The 16401-nt window shown below is 28.0% G+C and overlaps 1 protein-coding gene across 1 annotated transcript in view; it reads right to left on the minus strand.

The window, feature by feature from the left end:
- LOC107437680 (polycystin-1-like protein 1) overlaps positions 1-16401 on the minus strand; it is a 584482-nt gene that overhangs the window by 550582 nt on the left and 17499 nt on the right. Inside the window, exon 2 of the mRNA XM_071186788.1 lies at positions 644-761. Within this exon, the coding sequence (XP_071042889.1) occupies positions 644-761 (118 nt within the window). The remainder of the gene's footprint in view (positions 1-643; positions 762-16401) is intronic.

Here is a 16401-nt window from a genome sequence, read left to right on the forward strand (position 1 = left end):
CCCCGCTTCGGTAGCCCGACGACCTGCGCGCGAAGTCGAGCACTTTACGGTAGCACAGTTTAACGAGGACCAATACCGCACACCCTCGGTCCCTACGCAGACTGATCCAAGTGGTCACCCACCCGCACACTGACCCTAGCCAGTGATGCTTGACTTCGGTGATCTGCTGGGAAGCGTGTCTTAACGATCAGTCCACTGCGGGACTACTGCTGTACAGAAGCGCATTTGTTGTAATGCTTATGCGCGCAGTAAATGAAACTTCCCAATTTTCTTCGTTTTTCTCTTTTTTCTATTTATCCTTTTTGTATTTATTTATTGTGCTATATGTCGCTCATGGGCTGCAATAGCTGCAGAACTCAAAAAATCAAGTTTTGAGATAAGTGGGTTTAAAGTTTTCATTGCTAAGCAAAATGCATAAGAAATGCTTTAGTTTGCTTAAACGAAGATTACCTTCAACCCATGAGCTATCAAAAACTATGATGAATATGGTTAAAACTATGAAGTCATTGACATAAGACTATGATGTTTTTTGCTTCTCTCATATCATCATTACAATAATTCACAATTTTAAAAAATTAATTCAGTTGTAACAATGATTGATTTTCATACCAGTGACATCGAAAACAGTTTAAATATGACTTACTTTTTCGAAGAAGCGCAGAAATTGTGACAATTCTTCACTGTGACGTTCGTTTTCCATTGTATATCAGTTTGGATGCTATCACTTAACTTCGTACAAATTCCGAGGATCCATGGCATTCCTGAAAATGAAAGAGTTATAGAAATATCCATTGAGCTAATCTTTTCATATCATATTTTTCTTTTTAAAGCTCCGTATTGAAGTTAAAAAGCACAATGTAAATTTCTTTTTAACGAAATTAAGGCTTTTACTGTTTCTTTTGTAAACTTTTCGCAAAGCTTCAAGTCCGAAGACGAAATTAATAGATTTAGCTAGTTGGAAACAGACTTTATAACAGTAAATCATCAGATTTAAATCCTAATATAAATCAACTGATTGTTTAAAATAAATCTCTGATTTAAATCTGCTGATTTTTAAAAGCAATAAATGAGGACGACGAAAATTGTATACAATATAATTTATCAGTATATTCTTAAGGTAATAATTTTTTTATTTTATGTTTTAAAGCCTTATTTTATCGGTAAAGAAGGTTTCATTAAGAAAAAAAAATGGAAACGGGATGTTCGTAAAGTATTATTCGGCGTTTAAAATGAACTAATAGATAAGAAAAACTGAATATGTGATAAAAGTGGCACAAAGCTTTTAAATTATAATTTTTCATTATTTATATATCAAATTTTCATTATTTATATGTCATTTTAACCATTTGGTTTTAAATTTATTTAAATACAAGTACTTATAAAATATATTAAAAAGTGCATATAAGTAATATAATCATGAAATTCAGTTACAATTGGCGAGTAATAAGGATTTTATTCAACGGTTAGGTGGCAATAATTAAATAATATTTTTAACCATTTTAGAAACATTATATGATTTAGCAATAATAATGTGTTTGAATAATATTAAATAATGTTAGTACTTTCTATCATAACTTTGATTGGTAAATGTAAGGAAAGTTAAAAAAAATCAAATTTTAAAAAAAATCCGATTTCAATTTTAATTTTTTAAAAAGTCATTATTTTTGACAACTTTGATAACAGAGCAATTAAACATGTAAAGAATCTTTCAAATGGTTCTCCCAAAAATTCAGCTGAACTGTACATTTCAGCTCCTATCTTCAGAAGTAATTTTTTAGTTTCTTCTATTACTTAATTTTAAGGCAAAGCCTCATGTTCGATGTTACTAGCCAATACCGTAATTATCTTTGTTTCTCGTTCTCTGGGACAGAATTTTTAATTTCATCAATTCCCTATTACCAACTCCTACCAAAAATGTTTGCCTTTTCATGCTGAAGCACATTGTACAGTGAGCATAAAATAAATAAATAAACGGACCACCCTGAATATCTTTTGCTCTAATTATTGGATCTCTAATGGTCCGAGTGGGTGACCTCATATATGCTAATTAGTGCAGACGATATTTTAAGTTACGAAATCAGACACAAAAGCTTAATACACAGAGTCGGATTTCTGTCTCTCTAAAAATAGAAAGTAGCCACAATCTGAAAAATATGATCCCCATAGTTTGGTCAGTTAAGCGATTCAAAATTGTGACCCCTTAATATTAATTTTTGCGTTTTTCGTCACATCTTAAAAAGGTTTTTAAGTGAATTGAAGAAATTTTACACAATTTGCAAAATTCGTTTATCCGAAGATATGCAAAAAATAACTCTTGGTATATATTTAATTATTTTATTTAACAATAGTCGAAAACACTTTGAATCGTTTAAGTATACAATATTTTACTTCATTTTAAAGAATGTAATTTTTGAAGTAAATTTTGTAAAACGTGAAGATCCGATTATTAGATCAAAAGTTATTCAGTATACTTCGTTTTTATTCACACTTTCCATAAAAAATGAAGCATTCCTCCAACAATTCTTGGCGAACCAAGGATGTCATTTAAGTTAAGACTCCAAAACTTCATGACCAACTGTCACGATTTTAGCGATGTGGTCAGTACTGCACACAGTATTTTTTTACTTTTCTGACAAGCTGGTACTGAACGAGCTGAAGCTAGCTGGGCTCCAAGCCACCATGAATATCAAATCCCACTCTTACACAAACACAATGATGTCCAACAGTCTTTTACCACTGAGCGATCACTGCTCGCTGCTAAAGTGCCATAGTTTCATCTTATTTTATCACACTTTATCAATGTTTAAACTTCTATACTGAGGTTCTTTCTATGTAGTTGAGATATAATTAATGAAAAGAGTTAAAAGGAAAATGAACCAATTATGGGTTTTGTACAGTACTGGCAAATCTGCTTGATTCGATGAATAAAAAAAGTATTGTCAGAACTATCAGAATATGGTAAAATTTACTGTATTTCGAACTCTATTGGAGCCCCAAAAATTTGGTAAGTATTAACGAAGCTCTTTGGTAATGATTTTGGTAAAATAAGCAATAAAATATAGTTTTAAGATATGATATAAAGCTTGGTAAATGTGGTGAAATTTGCTAATTTTATCATGACACCTTAAAAGCATTTATTCGGTAAAATTTATTTTTCAGATATGCATTTCTTAGTAAATGTGTGGTAATAAAAACTATAATTTTGAAAACCGGAATTTTCAGTAAAAAGTTATCATATGAACAAAAAATTACCAAATGAATTGGTTAAATTCCGTATATTTTGGTTTAATTAATCAGAATTATGGTTCTCTTTACCAGAAATGTCATTACCATACACAATGGTAATTTTGCCACAGTTTTTTTTCTCCATGAAGAAAAAATATTTGTATAAAACAAATGATTTCAAAAATCAATTCCCTTCAGAACAGATCATTAAGCGTAAGCAAGTATGAAATCGATATTTAGAGAACATTTTAGCCTACCAATTTAATAGACTTCTAAAAAAAAATCGACTAAAAAAACTTTTTCGAATAATGTGCGTCTCATACGTGGGTGAGATTATAAAACTCCTCGACGCGTGTACCGGATGCGTTGACAATAGCCTGTATCCATAGTTATTAAATGAATGAGAAAAGGACCACTTGTGGATAGTGGTCGAACTTTCTTTGGAATCTGTCAAATCCATGTGTTCCAGTTCTCTCTCGGTGAGACGTTCTCTGGACATTACAGCTATAGGATAGGGGACGTATTTCAATTGTTGAATATTGAAATGTAGATCGGAAAGGAGACTTTTCATAAATAAGTAAAATAAGCTTTATTCAGAAAATCATTTATTTTCCTCATTTAATGTTACAAATAAAAGATGAATGCCTATTTTGAAATAACAAATAACCTTAAAATAATTATTCGTTTGAGATTCTAATATGAAATTTTTGCTTAAATTGATTTTTATTTTAAATACTAAATACAGTGTTCAAAATTTACTAGTACTAAATATTGTGTTCAAAATTTAGATCATTTACCACACGATAAATTAATTCCAATTTTTCTTGAGTTTATTCACAGATAGCATACTGACGGAATTGGTTTCTTCACAATTAAAGTTAAAATTTCAAAAATTCCGGATCAAATTACGGTAAAAAGTAGTGACTCTCACGGCGCTGGTACTTTTTACAGTCAAATCAATTTTTACCGGAACGTGTTACTGAACAACAACATAAAATCTGATATATCATTTTTTATAGTAATTTTTTTGCCGTAAAATCACTGAATCACTCTAATTAAATAAATATTACAGTAAAAAGTGACAGTAAGTCAGAGTTTTTTTTTGTCCCGGTAAAATGGATCATACGGATGATTCTCCCAAAGAACCGATACTTTATACCGTTATTTGATCTGGAATTTTTTACAGTGATAAGAGGAATAGCTGCAGTGTTGTAAATATGGCTCCTTAAATTTAAATAGGAGCTGTTAGAGTGGTCAAAATTGCGAAGCCCTTATAATTAATTACATTTTGTGATTGTTTACCCATAACTCTGAAATTATCAAAAGATAATCAAACTATTTTTGCACACAAATAGGAAACTCATTTATCCTTGAATAATCCTCTGTAAAAAATATTTTTTTAGATAATTTATTATTTTTTGTAATAAATTATTTATTTTATAATAGACTTCATTATTTCATTTTATTATGAACTGAAATTTCTTAAAAATAAAATTTATACTTTTTATTCACTGAATTACTATTTACCATTAACAATAAGAAAACAAAATACATGATATATGAAGAGAATCTGAAATCACAGAATGTAGAAAAAAAGTAGAAATCAACCACAAAATGACTTTGATAATTTTCATTTCAATCATCGTTATTTTTTTTCCACACTAGCATAAAAATCATAGTGACTGGGAGTTGCAACCTTTTAAAAAGAATCATCAAATAGCATCACCCGTTTTAGTTTCATCAATAATTGGAAGTTAACTGGTACATCTAAGTTGTAATCTATTTTCATTATTTTATCTCTCTCTATCTTAAAAAGCAATCAACCTTTCTATTTATGGACGAACTATTGAAACTATTGAACTATTGAGAAAATATTGGAACATTTTCTTAACGAACATTTTCATTTGTTGACATCTTAAAAATCTCTAAGCATAATTCGGGAAATCAAAAATTCAAAGCGTAATGCATTCAAGGTATAAAACCAGAAGGAATCAAGATGAGAGAATTAGCTTATAGCTTACATAGAGAGATGAACTTGAGATATTAAAATAGAAGTTAACACTAACAGAAGTTAAGTTGCTCAGCTATGTATTGGATAAAATAAAGAGAGAGAGAATGCGTGATGAACATCAAAAATTAAATTTTCCTTAATGATGATCGCTTGATACTTTTCAAAATTATTATTTACATACTATAAACTACGTATATGAAAGCTTATAATTTGAAAACCCAAGTCCATAAGAAATATATTGTTACGGAACATTAAATCAATAAACCACAAAGATAAAAAAAATAAATACTTGATTTGATATTGATTATTTTTATTAAATTATTCCTTCTATCATATGCCAATCGAAAGTTAATTTGAGTCTTCGAAGACTAAAAAGAAAAGAAAAAATTAATTGACGGAGAATTCGATGCTGCCAATAAAACAAGACCCCCTTTTGGGGTATACGTCATTTAAACCTGGTAATGGGATTATAAAATCAATTCCAGAGATGCAAATGTTTTAATGATTTTTAAATTATCTAATTTTTCAAATTACTACATGTCTGAACACGCCTCGAAGTTAATTATTATAGTACATCAAATCCAAATCCTGTTGGGATAATCGAAAAGGTCATTACTAACTCACCGTGCTCCAAGAAGAATGTAATTATAATGGGATGGGGATGAATTTTAAGAGAATGATAGGGTTTTTTTTAACCTTATTTCATGAAAATTTGTAGGCATACATAATAATTAAAAATTAAGGAAAAAAATACACGAAATTATACGAAAAAGAATTTTTTTTTTTTTTTTTGAATTTCAAAAGAGGAATGTGAAAATACTATTTTGTCAAAAATTGGCATAAGGCTTATTGACTTTTTTACATTACTTCATAGGATTTCTGGTGCTCTTATTTCAGTCAAAGAATTCAACATGGGACTCATTCTTGAAAAATGTACAGAGGACCCCTCTTTAAAAATGCATCTATTCACTGGAAACTCTTTGTACTATCTTATCATATGTTGAGTACATTAAAAATGTTGACAAATGAGTAAGGACAAATTCTTAAAAAAAAAAGAATTAAAAAATAAAACTTTAAAAAATGGCTATTTTTATTTTTTGATATAACCTGAAAATTTTATGCTTTAATTATCCAATTTTTAACTTATTTTGTATAAAAATACCTCTACTTTAATTCGTCTTCCGGATTTCTTAATTTAATTTTCCAAAACTTTTTTTTTAAATTTAATAAAAAAATTTAAAAAAACTCTAATTAATTAAAATTTAAATTTTTCTACATGCTTTTTGTTCTATTTTTCTGACATCAAATTAAAGTAAAATGGGTGTTTAAAAATATGTTTTCAAAGTATCTTTAGTTGTTTTTGAGATAAATACCAATTTAAATTTGTAAAAATACTTAAAAAAATTAATTTTAAAGAAAGCATTAGTTATATATATGGAAATAGGAAAACGAAATTAAACCATGTCTTACGTTCTAATTAAAATTTTAAATAATAATAATAATAATAATAATTAGGTTTGCATAATTTGAGAGAGAAATAATAGTATATTTTTTTAAACTAAAAGAAATTTTCGTGTCTTGACTCCATAATCTAACAAGTCAAAGATTAAATTTATACTTATTGTTTGAATAAATTTTCAAATTTTAGAATCTGAAAACATCTACTTTGTGTATCTTTTTTTCTTTCGATTCCCTAAAAAATTAAAATTTTCGAACAATTATCACTAAAAACATTATTTTGAATTCACAATGAATATTTTCTTTAAATTTTATAGCAAAATTACTATGATATTTTAACTTAACAATGTATACTGAGTAAGTAAATGTAACCGTTTGCCAAATTCTCTTTCATACACAAAAAATAGGCAATAGAAAATATTTTCAAAAGAAATCTGAATTATTTGTGCAATTCATTTGTGCTGAGAAAAAAAGTACTACAATTCTAAAATAACTATATTGTAACTAGTTCCAAATAGTTCAAAAAATTACAACTGCATGTGGAAATTGTTTGTATAAAAAAACTTTTTAATTTTACGGCGGTGGTTCATTTTATTACTTTATAATCCTTACTGTAATACTGCTTAATTCAATTTATTTATATAGTCAATGTAAACTACAGATATATATGTAAAGATCTATTGAAGGGTACGGTAGCCCAGAAATTAGATCATGGAATTTCTGTCCGGAGGGACGAGGATTCGATTATCGAAAGCCGCTGTAACCAACTGAGTATACATTATCTCTACAGATACGTGCTCGTAAAATCTGTTTAAGTCCTGTGGTCGGACGTTGAAGAGTATCATAGGTCTAGCGATCTGGAAAAAATTATCACCTTCTTCAGATCTATGTCAGAGTTGTGGAAGTCGACTCTCGAAAAGGGGTAGTACTGCCATCTACGGGAGGTTCTAAACTAAGTTACACTTTCACCCTTGCGGTGCTCTCTTGTCAAACAAAAGGCACTTCTTCTTGATATAATTCGCCAGAACAATGGCTGAAAGCTTATCAAAGTGTCATTAGAAACAACAAGATTTCTTTAGAGGTTTTCTAATCAAAAAATAGTTTCAGTCTGAATTACGGTTCAATTTATGAGAACAAATTGTAACTCGTTTCTTCATTTGATCAGTTATAATCAATTTTTTAACTTCTGAAACACATCCACTTTCAATCCTGCTATCATCACAATAAAATAAATACACAGTTCGTGATAAAAGTCTGGTCCAGTTCCTTCAACAGGTTTTTGATGTTTCATAAAACATATAGAAACTTTTCAGGAATTAGTCTTAACCCTTATTCGGAACAGCAAATTCGATTGAAAATTTTAGCAAGTGCGACCTTAGATGGTACATTCTAAGTGAAGCAACACACTTAAGCTTCATAATCTTATCGTCAGTCCCAGGGGCAATAGTTATTTCAGAAGAAACTAAACTTAACAAATATGTTATCCAATATTCCTGCTCTATTTCAGTCTGCAACGCTTGTCATTCAAATAGCACCAGATACAAATTAATATCTTCTTTCATATTATATCTTTAAATTATTGAGATAATATACTTTAGATGTGCACCTTCTGCTTGAAAAGTACACAGTCATGTTTAACTTAACTTCAAGTTTCAGTCACTCCAACTCAAATTCTCCTTCTTTCTTTTAACGTTTTGCCTCAGCTTCAGCTTCTTCCTTCAACTGAATCTTCCTTTCCTCCCCTTTCGTCTCTTTCTCTCCAGGATAATTGTAAAACATAATTCCTTGGAAAAATCTTCTTCACACTTCTCATTTTCTGTTATTGCCCTTTACCGTGAGATTTTTGTCATACTTGACTTTAGTTCGATCGACAACTCTGCCAACGCTAATAAATCCTCTTTTAGTCCATTGGCCAAAAATGACATGATTAAGATAAGGATTAAAGTAATAAATCAAGAGTTTTAAATAATACAAGTTAAATGAGTACGTTGTACCAAGTATTCAACTAAGAAAAAAATTATACTGTTATTAACTCCATAATGTAAAAAAATATATTTATATAAATAGAATATTCAGCGTAATAATAAAATGATCCTCGGTTTAAATCGAAGCAAAACTATTAATTTTATGACACTGTAGTTTTATTCTTAGTATTATTTAATAAAAAAGAAAAAGCAATGATGAGAACTAAACCTAAATAATAATAATCCTATTTAAAATATTATTCTAACTAAACAAAAGTTTTCATAAGTAAATCCAAATACAATGAATAATTTATTTCATAAAAAATCCCATTGTTAGTATATATATAATATGCACTTTATTACTGAAAAACATGCATTCTTCAATATTATTATAAAATAATAATATTGAAGATTGTATTTATTTTACGCTGTATTGAAATATTTTTTCAGCATTTTAATTATGGACTAATACTATTAAATCAGACTATATATTATTCTAATCACATATGAGACACACATTGTTTAAACATTAGCTGGTTTGGACGCAAAAGTAAAATTACGAATTTTACGTTCAGGATTATCCTTTTTTATACCAGGGAGATAGATATTCACTTTTTATACTGGACGATATTATATATAGGCCGTATTTTGGCGCAAGATAACCATTTAATGATTAATTTAAATAAGTATAAAGAAGAAAACTTTCATTCAGGATGAATATTGCTTTTCTGAATTTGGTTATCGCAGGTTTCATTCAAGTTCAAGCCAATTTCTTACAGTTTTTTTTTAATTTGCATAATTTCATCACTATACTATCAGTTATTTCAAATTTATTTTGTAACTAATAATTTTTATGTTTGTTACGCACGTTAACAAATATAAATTTTATGCTGACTTATTGGTTCAAAAATTACAACCCTAAATTTTATTAGTTTAAAATGTTATATGCAGGGCTCAAATTTTACCTAAATCTGCTTGGAAAAGTTCATAAATATTTCTTCCTTTTAGAAATGAGCCCTGTAGTGTTTACCAAGTGTTAATAATGCTAAAAAAGAAATGTTTTACAGTAATAATAACAAGAGTTTTTTTGATTGTATAGAATTTTCAATTTTTAAAAAAGTAGCTACTTTCAGTACTTCCAATCAATAATTACTAATGATACTTCCGACCACTGGCCGACAACAAAATGTACTAATTTTGCCCTGCACTCTATCTAATATGTAATCCTTACGAAATACATACCTGAATTTCAATCAGTGAAATAATTTTCATAAATTCAAATAGTTAAATTTTAAAAAATTTATTGCATATTAACGAAAGCATACATAGGAATGCATCTATTACTGATCTGCTTGGACATAACCTTTATTTAAAAGATAAGTCAGAAGTATTATTAATCGAGTCAGATTGTCTATAAACTGCAATTATAAAGTTCATTCTGATGAACAATTGGAACACTGAATGTAAACTGAATCAAAAATTTAGGGAAATGTTCTGTAGAGAAATATATACGTCTTGGAAGACACTGGAGGTGGACAAAATAATGGAAACACTTCTAAACCAATACAATTTTTCATATTTCTCAAGAAACACTCAAAGAATCATTTTATAACTTTAAAAGTGTTTAGATCATACGATTTCTCAAACATATCAATGATGTTTAAAACTTTTAGAGGCTAGAGGGAGCGACAATAAATTACAAACGGAAAATAATGCTTTAAAACACCCTATGACAAAAAATGCAGCAATAAATTTGTAACTTGCAACAATTATTTGTGTTATTATATGCAATAATTGCACAAAATTTCGTAAACCTAGCTTAAATATTTATGGGGAAAGGGACATTTTTATTAAAAAGAAAATTTGTCTTACGTTTTTTGCTACAATTTTGAAAATACTCAATAAAATTGAACAAATCTTTTATTATCAAATATTTCATTTATAATCTTTAAAATTTGTAAAAAAATTCTTTTGTACTGATAAAATAATTATTTTTTTCATAATGTTGTGTTAGTGAATCGCATTTGGTAACTAGAAAAAATGTCCCATTTGAATGCTTCTAAAATTTAGAAAGTTTCAAGAAATTTTCGAAGTAGTTTTTTTTTGTTGCTGGAATGGTAAGGGGTTTTAAACAAATATTCTTTTGTGTGTCACGACAAAATTAAATAACAAATGACAATAAACGTAAATACACCAAAATGAAATTGTATAAGGAAAGTAAACGTGGTAAAAAAGGATACTTTACTATAAGGAATTATCTTCATCAATGCCTGTGTCGTTTTTAATAAATCTTGTTTAAAATACTTGTAATTTGTGAAAAACCCTTAGGATTATTAACTGTCTTACTTAGAAAATTGCTAGAAACTTTTTAAATATTCAAATCGGACTTTTTTTATTAGCTGCCAAATACGATACCATACAAAATTAAGAAAAAAAAATATTCAAATATTTTCCCTTTATGCGCAGTATAAAAGAATTACTTTAATTACTTATATGTTGCGCAATTTTAAGGAAATTTTTCTCAAATTTCAAAGAAATAATTTTACATTTAATGTTAAATTGCTCCAAAAATTTTGTTTAATGTTATTGAATGTTTTTAAATTTGTAGCAAAAGACCGTAAGACAAAAACAATTAGTTTTTTATAAGGAAATGTTCATATCTAAATAAATATTTAAGCTAGGTATATGAAATTTTGTGCAATTATTGTGTATAATAACCAAAATATTCGTTACAAGTTATAAATTTATTGTTACATTTTTATGGCTTATGGTATTCAAAATCGCTATTTTCAATTTTTAATAGAATTTATAGCCGATATCCCTCAAACCTCTAAAACCTTTAAATTTTGATAAGTATGGGAAATCGCATAACCTAAACACTTTTAAATTTATAAAATAATTTTTTAAGTATTTTTCAAGTTATATAAAAAAAAATATTAGTGCACTAGTGTTTTCATTATTTTGTCCACCCCCTGTACTCATTATTTTTTAACTTCTAATTGTTTTAGTAAAACGAAATAAAACATATGTTCGTGCAACCTAATCTAAAGTCAGCTTGGACAAAATAATAATCATATAAATTTTTAAGTAAAAAAACATTGCAATTACTATTATGAACGTCGTAAATTAATAAAAATATCGAGATATTAATATCAAAGGAAAAACATCTAAAATCTAGAAAACGCGGGTCCAAGCAGACTGAACTTATGGCACTGAGCTTAATTTGAAGAAAAAACTTACATTATTTAAGGTAATAAAATGTAACGGTGCTACAAAATAAATCTTTTGCACTAAGTGAATAAAATGGAAAGATTAAATAAAAAGGAGAGCAATAAGTTTTATTTATCGGTTATAGAACTCATATTTATGGAGGGAAAATATTTCCCTTAAATGTGGCAATATAAAAGAATAAGCACCATTTAAATAACTAAAATCTTTAAAAAAAATAATAAGGCTTGTATCAAAAATTCTTATTAAATGCAAAGGGCGATTTTTGAAGGAAAACTTTACTATTATCCTATAATCAGCAGCATGCAACTTAAAAAAAAAAAAAACAATACAATGTAACCCTTAGTGATCTTCCGTAATAATTCAAATTTCCGAAATATATAATATATAACATATTCGTTCTCCTAGAAGGAAATGCAGACGATAATTTGGACCAAATGGCAGCCGAGGTCATGAATTACAAAGCAACCGGGCGTAAAATGAGTTGAGGTGTACGTGAGCTGCTGGATTGGGTTTCGCTGTCAGGTTGAGTTATAGACAGCTATTTTCTAATCAATGGAGGCATATTTTTAGGCCGTCCGCTCTAATGCAAAGTAAAATAAAAACTATATCGACTCTCGACGTCTTAAGCATGCTTCACTTTATTGGGGTACTCGAAGGTAAAATATGTGAGGAAAGGGAGGGAACATTAAACTTCTTTCGGGAAAAACTAGTTTCCACGACATCATCGAATTTGTATGAACGACCCTCTTAAATCGAATTTACCCTCCAATAAAAATAGAAGGGTGCTATTCGTTTTGAGTTTAAAGATTTATTCATTCTGATATGAGCAGCAGAGAATTATTCATACTCTGTAGCAGGATTTAATATCAAAATAAAAACTGACAATGCAAAATACCCTTTTAATAGACAGCGAATTTTAGATGACAGAAAACAGTTTAAAAATTGAAATTTTTTTAAGAGGTCAAAGAATGTTTTCTCTCTAGCATGCCCTCGAGAAGTAAAATGTCAAATAATTATTTAAAAAGTATGATAGAGCTTATAAAATATTTAAAAGAAATATTCAAGTACGAAGATTTCTCTTAAATATTTTAAAAGCTCTAGCGCATGAGAGAATTATTCATACTCTATAGCAGGATTTAATATCTAAATAAAAACTGACAATGCAAAATACCCTTTTAATAGACAGCGAATTTTAGAAGTTAGAAAAAGGTTTAAAAATTGAAATTTTTTTAAAGAGGTCAAAGACTGTTTACTCTCTAGCATGCCCTCGAGAATCAAAATGTCAAATAATTATTTAAAAAGTATGATAGAGCTTATAAAATATTTAAAAGAAATATTCAAGTACGAAGATTTCTCTTAAATATTTTAAAAGCTCTAGCGCATGAGAGAATTATTCATACTCTATAGCAGGATTTAATATCTAAATAAAAACTGACAATGCAAAATACCCTTTTAATAGACAGCGAATTTTAGAAGTTAGAAAAAGGTTTAAAAATTGAAATTTTTTTAAAGAGGTCAAAGACTGTTTACTCTCTAGCATGCCCTCGAGAATCAAAATGTCAAATAATTATTTAAAAAGTATGATAGAGCTTATAAAATATTTAAAAGAAATATTCAAGTACGAAGATTTCTCTTAAATATTTTAAAAGCTCTAGCGCATGAGAGAATTATTCATACTCTATAGCAGGATTTAATATCTAAATAAAAACTGACAATGCAAAATACCCTTTTAATAGACAGCGAATTTTAGAAGTTAGAAAAAGGTTTAAAAATTGAAATTTTTTTAAAGAGGTCAAAGACTGTTTACTCTCTAGCATGCCCTCGAGAATCAAAATGTCAAATAATTATTTAAAAAGTATGATAGAGCTTATAAAATATTTAAAAGAAATATTCAAGTACGAAGATTTCTCTTAAATATTTTAAAAGCTCTAGCGCATGAGAGAATTATTCATACTCTATAGCAGGATTTAATATCTAAATAAAAACTGACAATGCAAAATACCCTTTTAATAGACAGCGAATTTTAGATGATAAAAAACGATTTAAAAATTGCTATTTTTTTTAGGAGGTCAACGACTGTTTTCTCTATAGCATACCCTCGAGAATCAAAATGTCCAAAAAAAATTTTTAAAGTATATGTTAGAGCTTATAAAATATTTTTAAAAAAATATTCAAGTACGAAGATTTTTCTTAAATATTTCAAAGGCTCTAGCGCATGTTTTGAGTTAAGCGATTTATTCATTCTGATATGAGCAGCAAAGAATTATTCATAAGCTGTAGCAAAATTAAATATCAAAATAAATTTTGACAATGCAAATTGATTGACAGTCAATTTTATAATTAAGAATATTGTTAAAAAATTGAAACTCTTCCAAGTTGCACTAAAATGACCTTATTCCAAATATAATTTAGAGAAAAAAAAGGACTTGTAAAATATTTAAGAGGTATATTTAAGTGGCGAAATTTTATCCTAAATATAAATCGAATTTATAATTCAATAAAAAATAAAAGGGTTGTTCTATTCGTTTTGAGTTTAAAGATTTATTCATTCTGATTATGATAACGAGTTATTCATATTCACTGTTAAAGAAAAATAATAATAATAAATTTGCAGTACTACTAAGGAATTGCTAGAAAACAGAGATTCTGTAAGTATTTCTAGTAACATTACTACATTAAACTTAGTAAGCATTACTTTGTTTAATACAGTAATGCATGGGATGAAATATTAAAATAAAAGTTAACAATGCAAAATGTCATTTTGATTGACAGCTAATTTTGTACGATAGAAAAATGTTTAAAAATCAAAAAATTTCTAAAATGTACTGAAATGACCCTCAAGGAACTAATGTCAAGTAATATGGAAAAAAAAAGAACTTGTAAAATTGTAAAATAGTTAAGCGATATATCTAAGACGGAAGATTTGATTCCAAAAATAAATCGAATTTATCATTAAATAAAATTAGAAGGGTGCTATTCGTGTTGAGTTTAAAGATTTATTCATTTTGATTATAATAAAGAGTTATTCATATTCACTGTAAAAAGAATAATAATAGCATTACATGGAAATGGCCAGAAAAATAGGATTCCGTAAGCATTTCTAGTAACGTTACGACATTAAATATAGTAAACATAGTTTATTTGCTTAGCTTAATGCTGTAATACATGGAATTAAATGTCAAAATAAAAATTTAAAATGCAAAATGTCATTTTGATTGAATGTTAATTTTATCCTGCAGAAAACGGTTTAAAAATTGAAGCTTTTCTAAAAGGAACTAAGATAATCCTCGTGGACCAAAATTTCAAATAATTCGAAAAAACATAGTGCTAAAGCTTTTAAAATATTCAAGAGAAATATTCTGTAGAATTTACTCTAAAAGGGGAGGACTTTACTATTAAAAAGGGGAAGAAGGTATTGTGCTATTTGTTTTGAGTTTGAAGATTTGATTGTTCTGTGCTTACCAGCGCAAAATTATTGATATTGCATTTCAAAATTAAGCACCTAAATGAAAAAACGGCAATTTAAAATATTTTGATTGCCGCTGAACCACAGAAGATTTCCTCAAAAAATGGTTGCAAATTCATACTCTTTTTAAATTGCCAATCAACCTATATTTACAAAATTTAGAGTGTCATACTTATTCTTAGTATTTTTGTTTCGTGCATTCGCGTGTGTTAGGCTAAATGAAATTAATTTTATAAAAAAGTAAGACTTTATTCTATAAATTAATATTCTCCTTTACTTCGAACTATCCTATAAAACTATGATTATCGTACTCAGTTATCTTTAGTAGTTCGTTTATCGAGTTCGCGATTTGTAGATTAAAAGCATTAAATTTCTGAGGAAATTAGATTTCATCTTAATTCATTCTTCCTTCTTTTAAACTGATCTATTGTTACGAAGTTACAAGTTCAATACTCACTTATAACTTCATGATTTGATTAACAGATGTACAATTTTGAGATTAAAATGTAATCTATCAGTAAAGTTTGAGAAAATTAGATTTCATTTTGTAAATTCATATCTTTTTTCTTTTGAACCGACCTACGATGTACAACTACAAATATCATATTTTACTATTTTTTGTAATTTTTTTATTACGTTAACAATTTTCAGACTAAAAACAGGAAAACCCTGAGAACATTTGAATTTAAAATGTTTTCCAAAATGAATTTTTTTTTCTTTTTCGGAATTTTTAAACCCATTTTTTGGAGTGAAATGTAACCATAAGTTACCAGAACAGATGAAGAAATATTCGTGAATAAGACTTTCTCCTTCATCAAGAGGAAAAGGGGGAGGAAGAGAAATTGTAAATCGATCATGAGGGAGAAAACGGTCATTCCCGGGCGGCAAAGACGACGTGTTGACAAGTTGAGGATTCCACCGCAAGACTTAGTTCCAGCAAGTGGATACCTACCCACAAGTTTCACAGACAGGTGCTGAAAAATAAGGGACCATCTCCACATTAAAACTTATGATATAATATGATAAAACACATTAAAACTTATGAT

Source organism: Parasteatoda tepidariorum, chromosome 10 (genome assembly GCF_043381705.1).
Source record: "Parasteatoda tepidariorum isolate YZ-2023 chromosome 10, CAS_Ptep_4.0, whole genome shotgun sequence".
Lineage (NCBI taxonomy): Eukaryota > Metazoa > Arthropoda > Arachnida > Araneae > Theridiidae > Parasteatoda > Parasteatoda tepidariorum.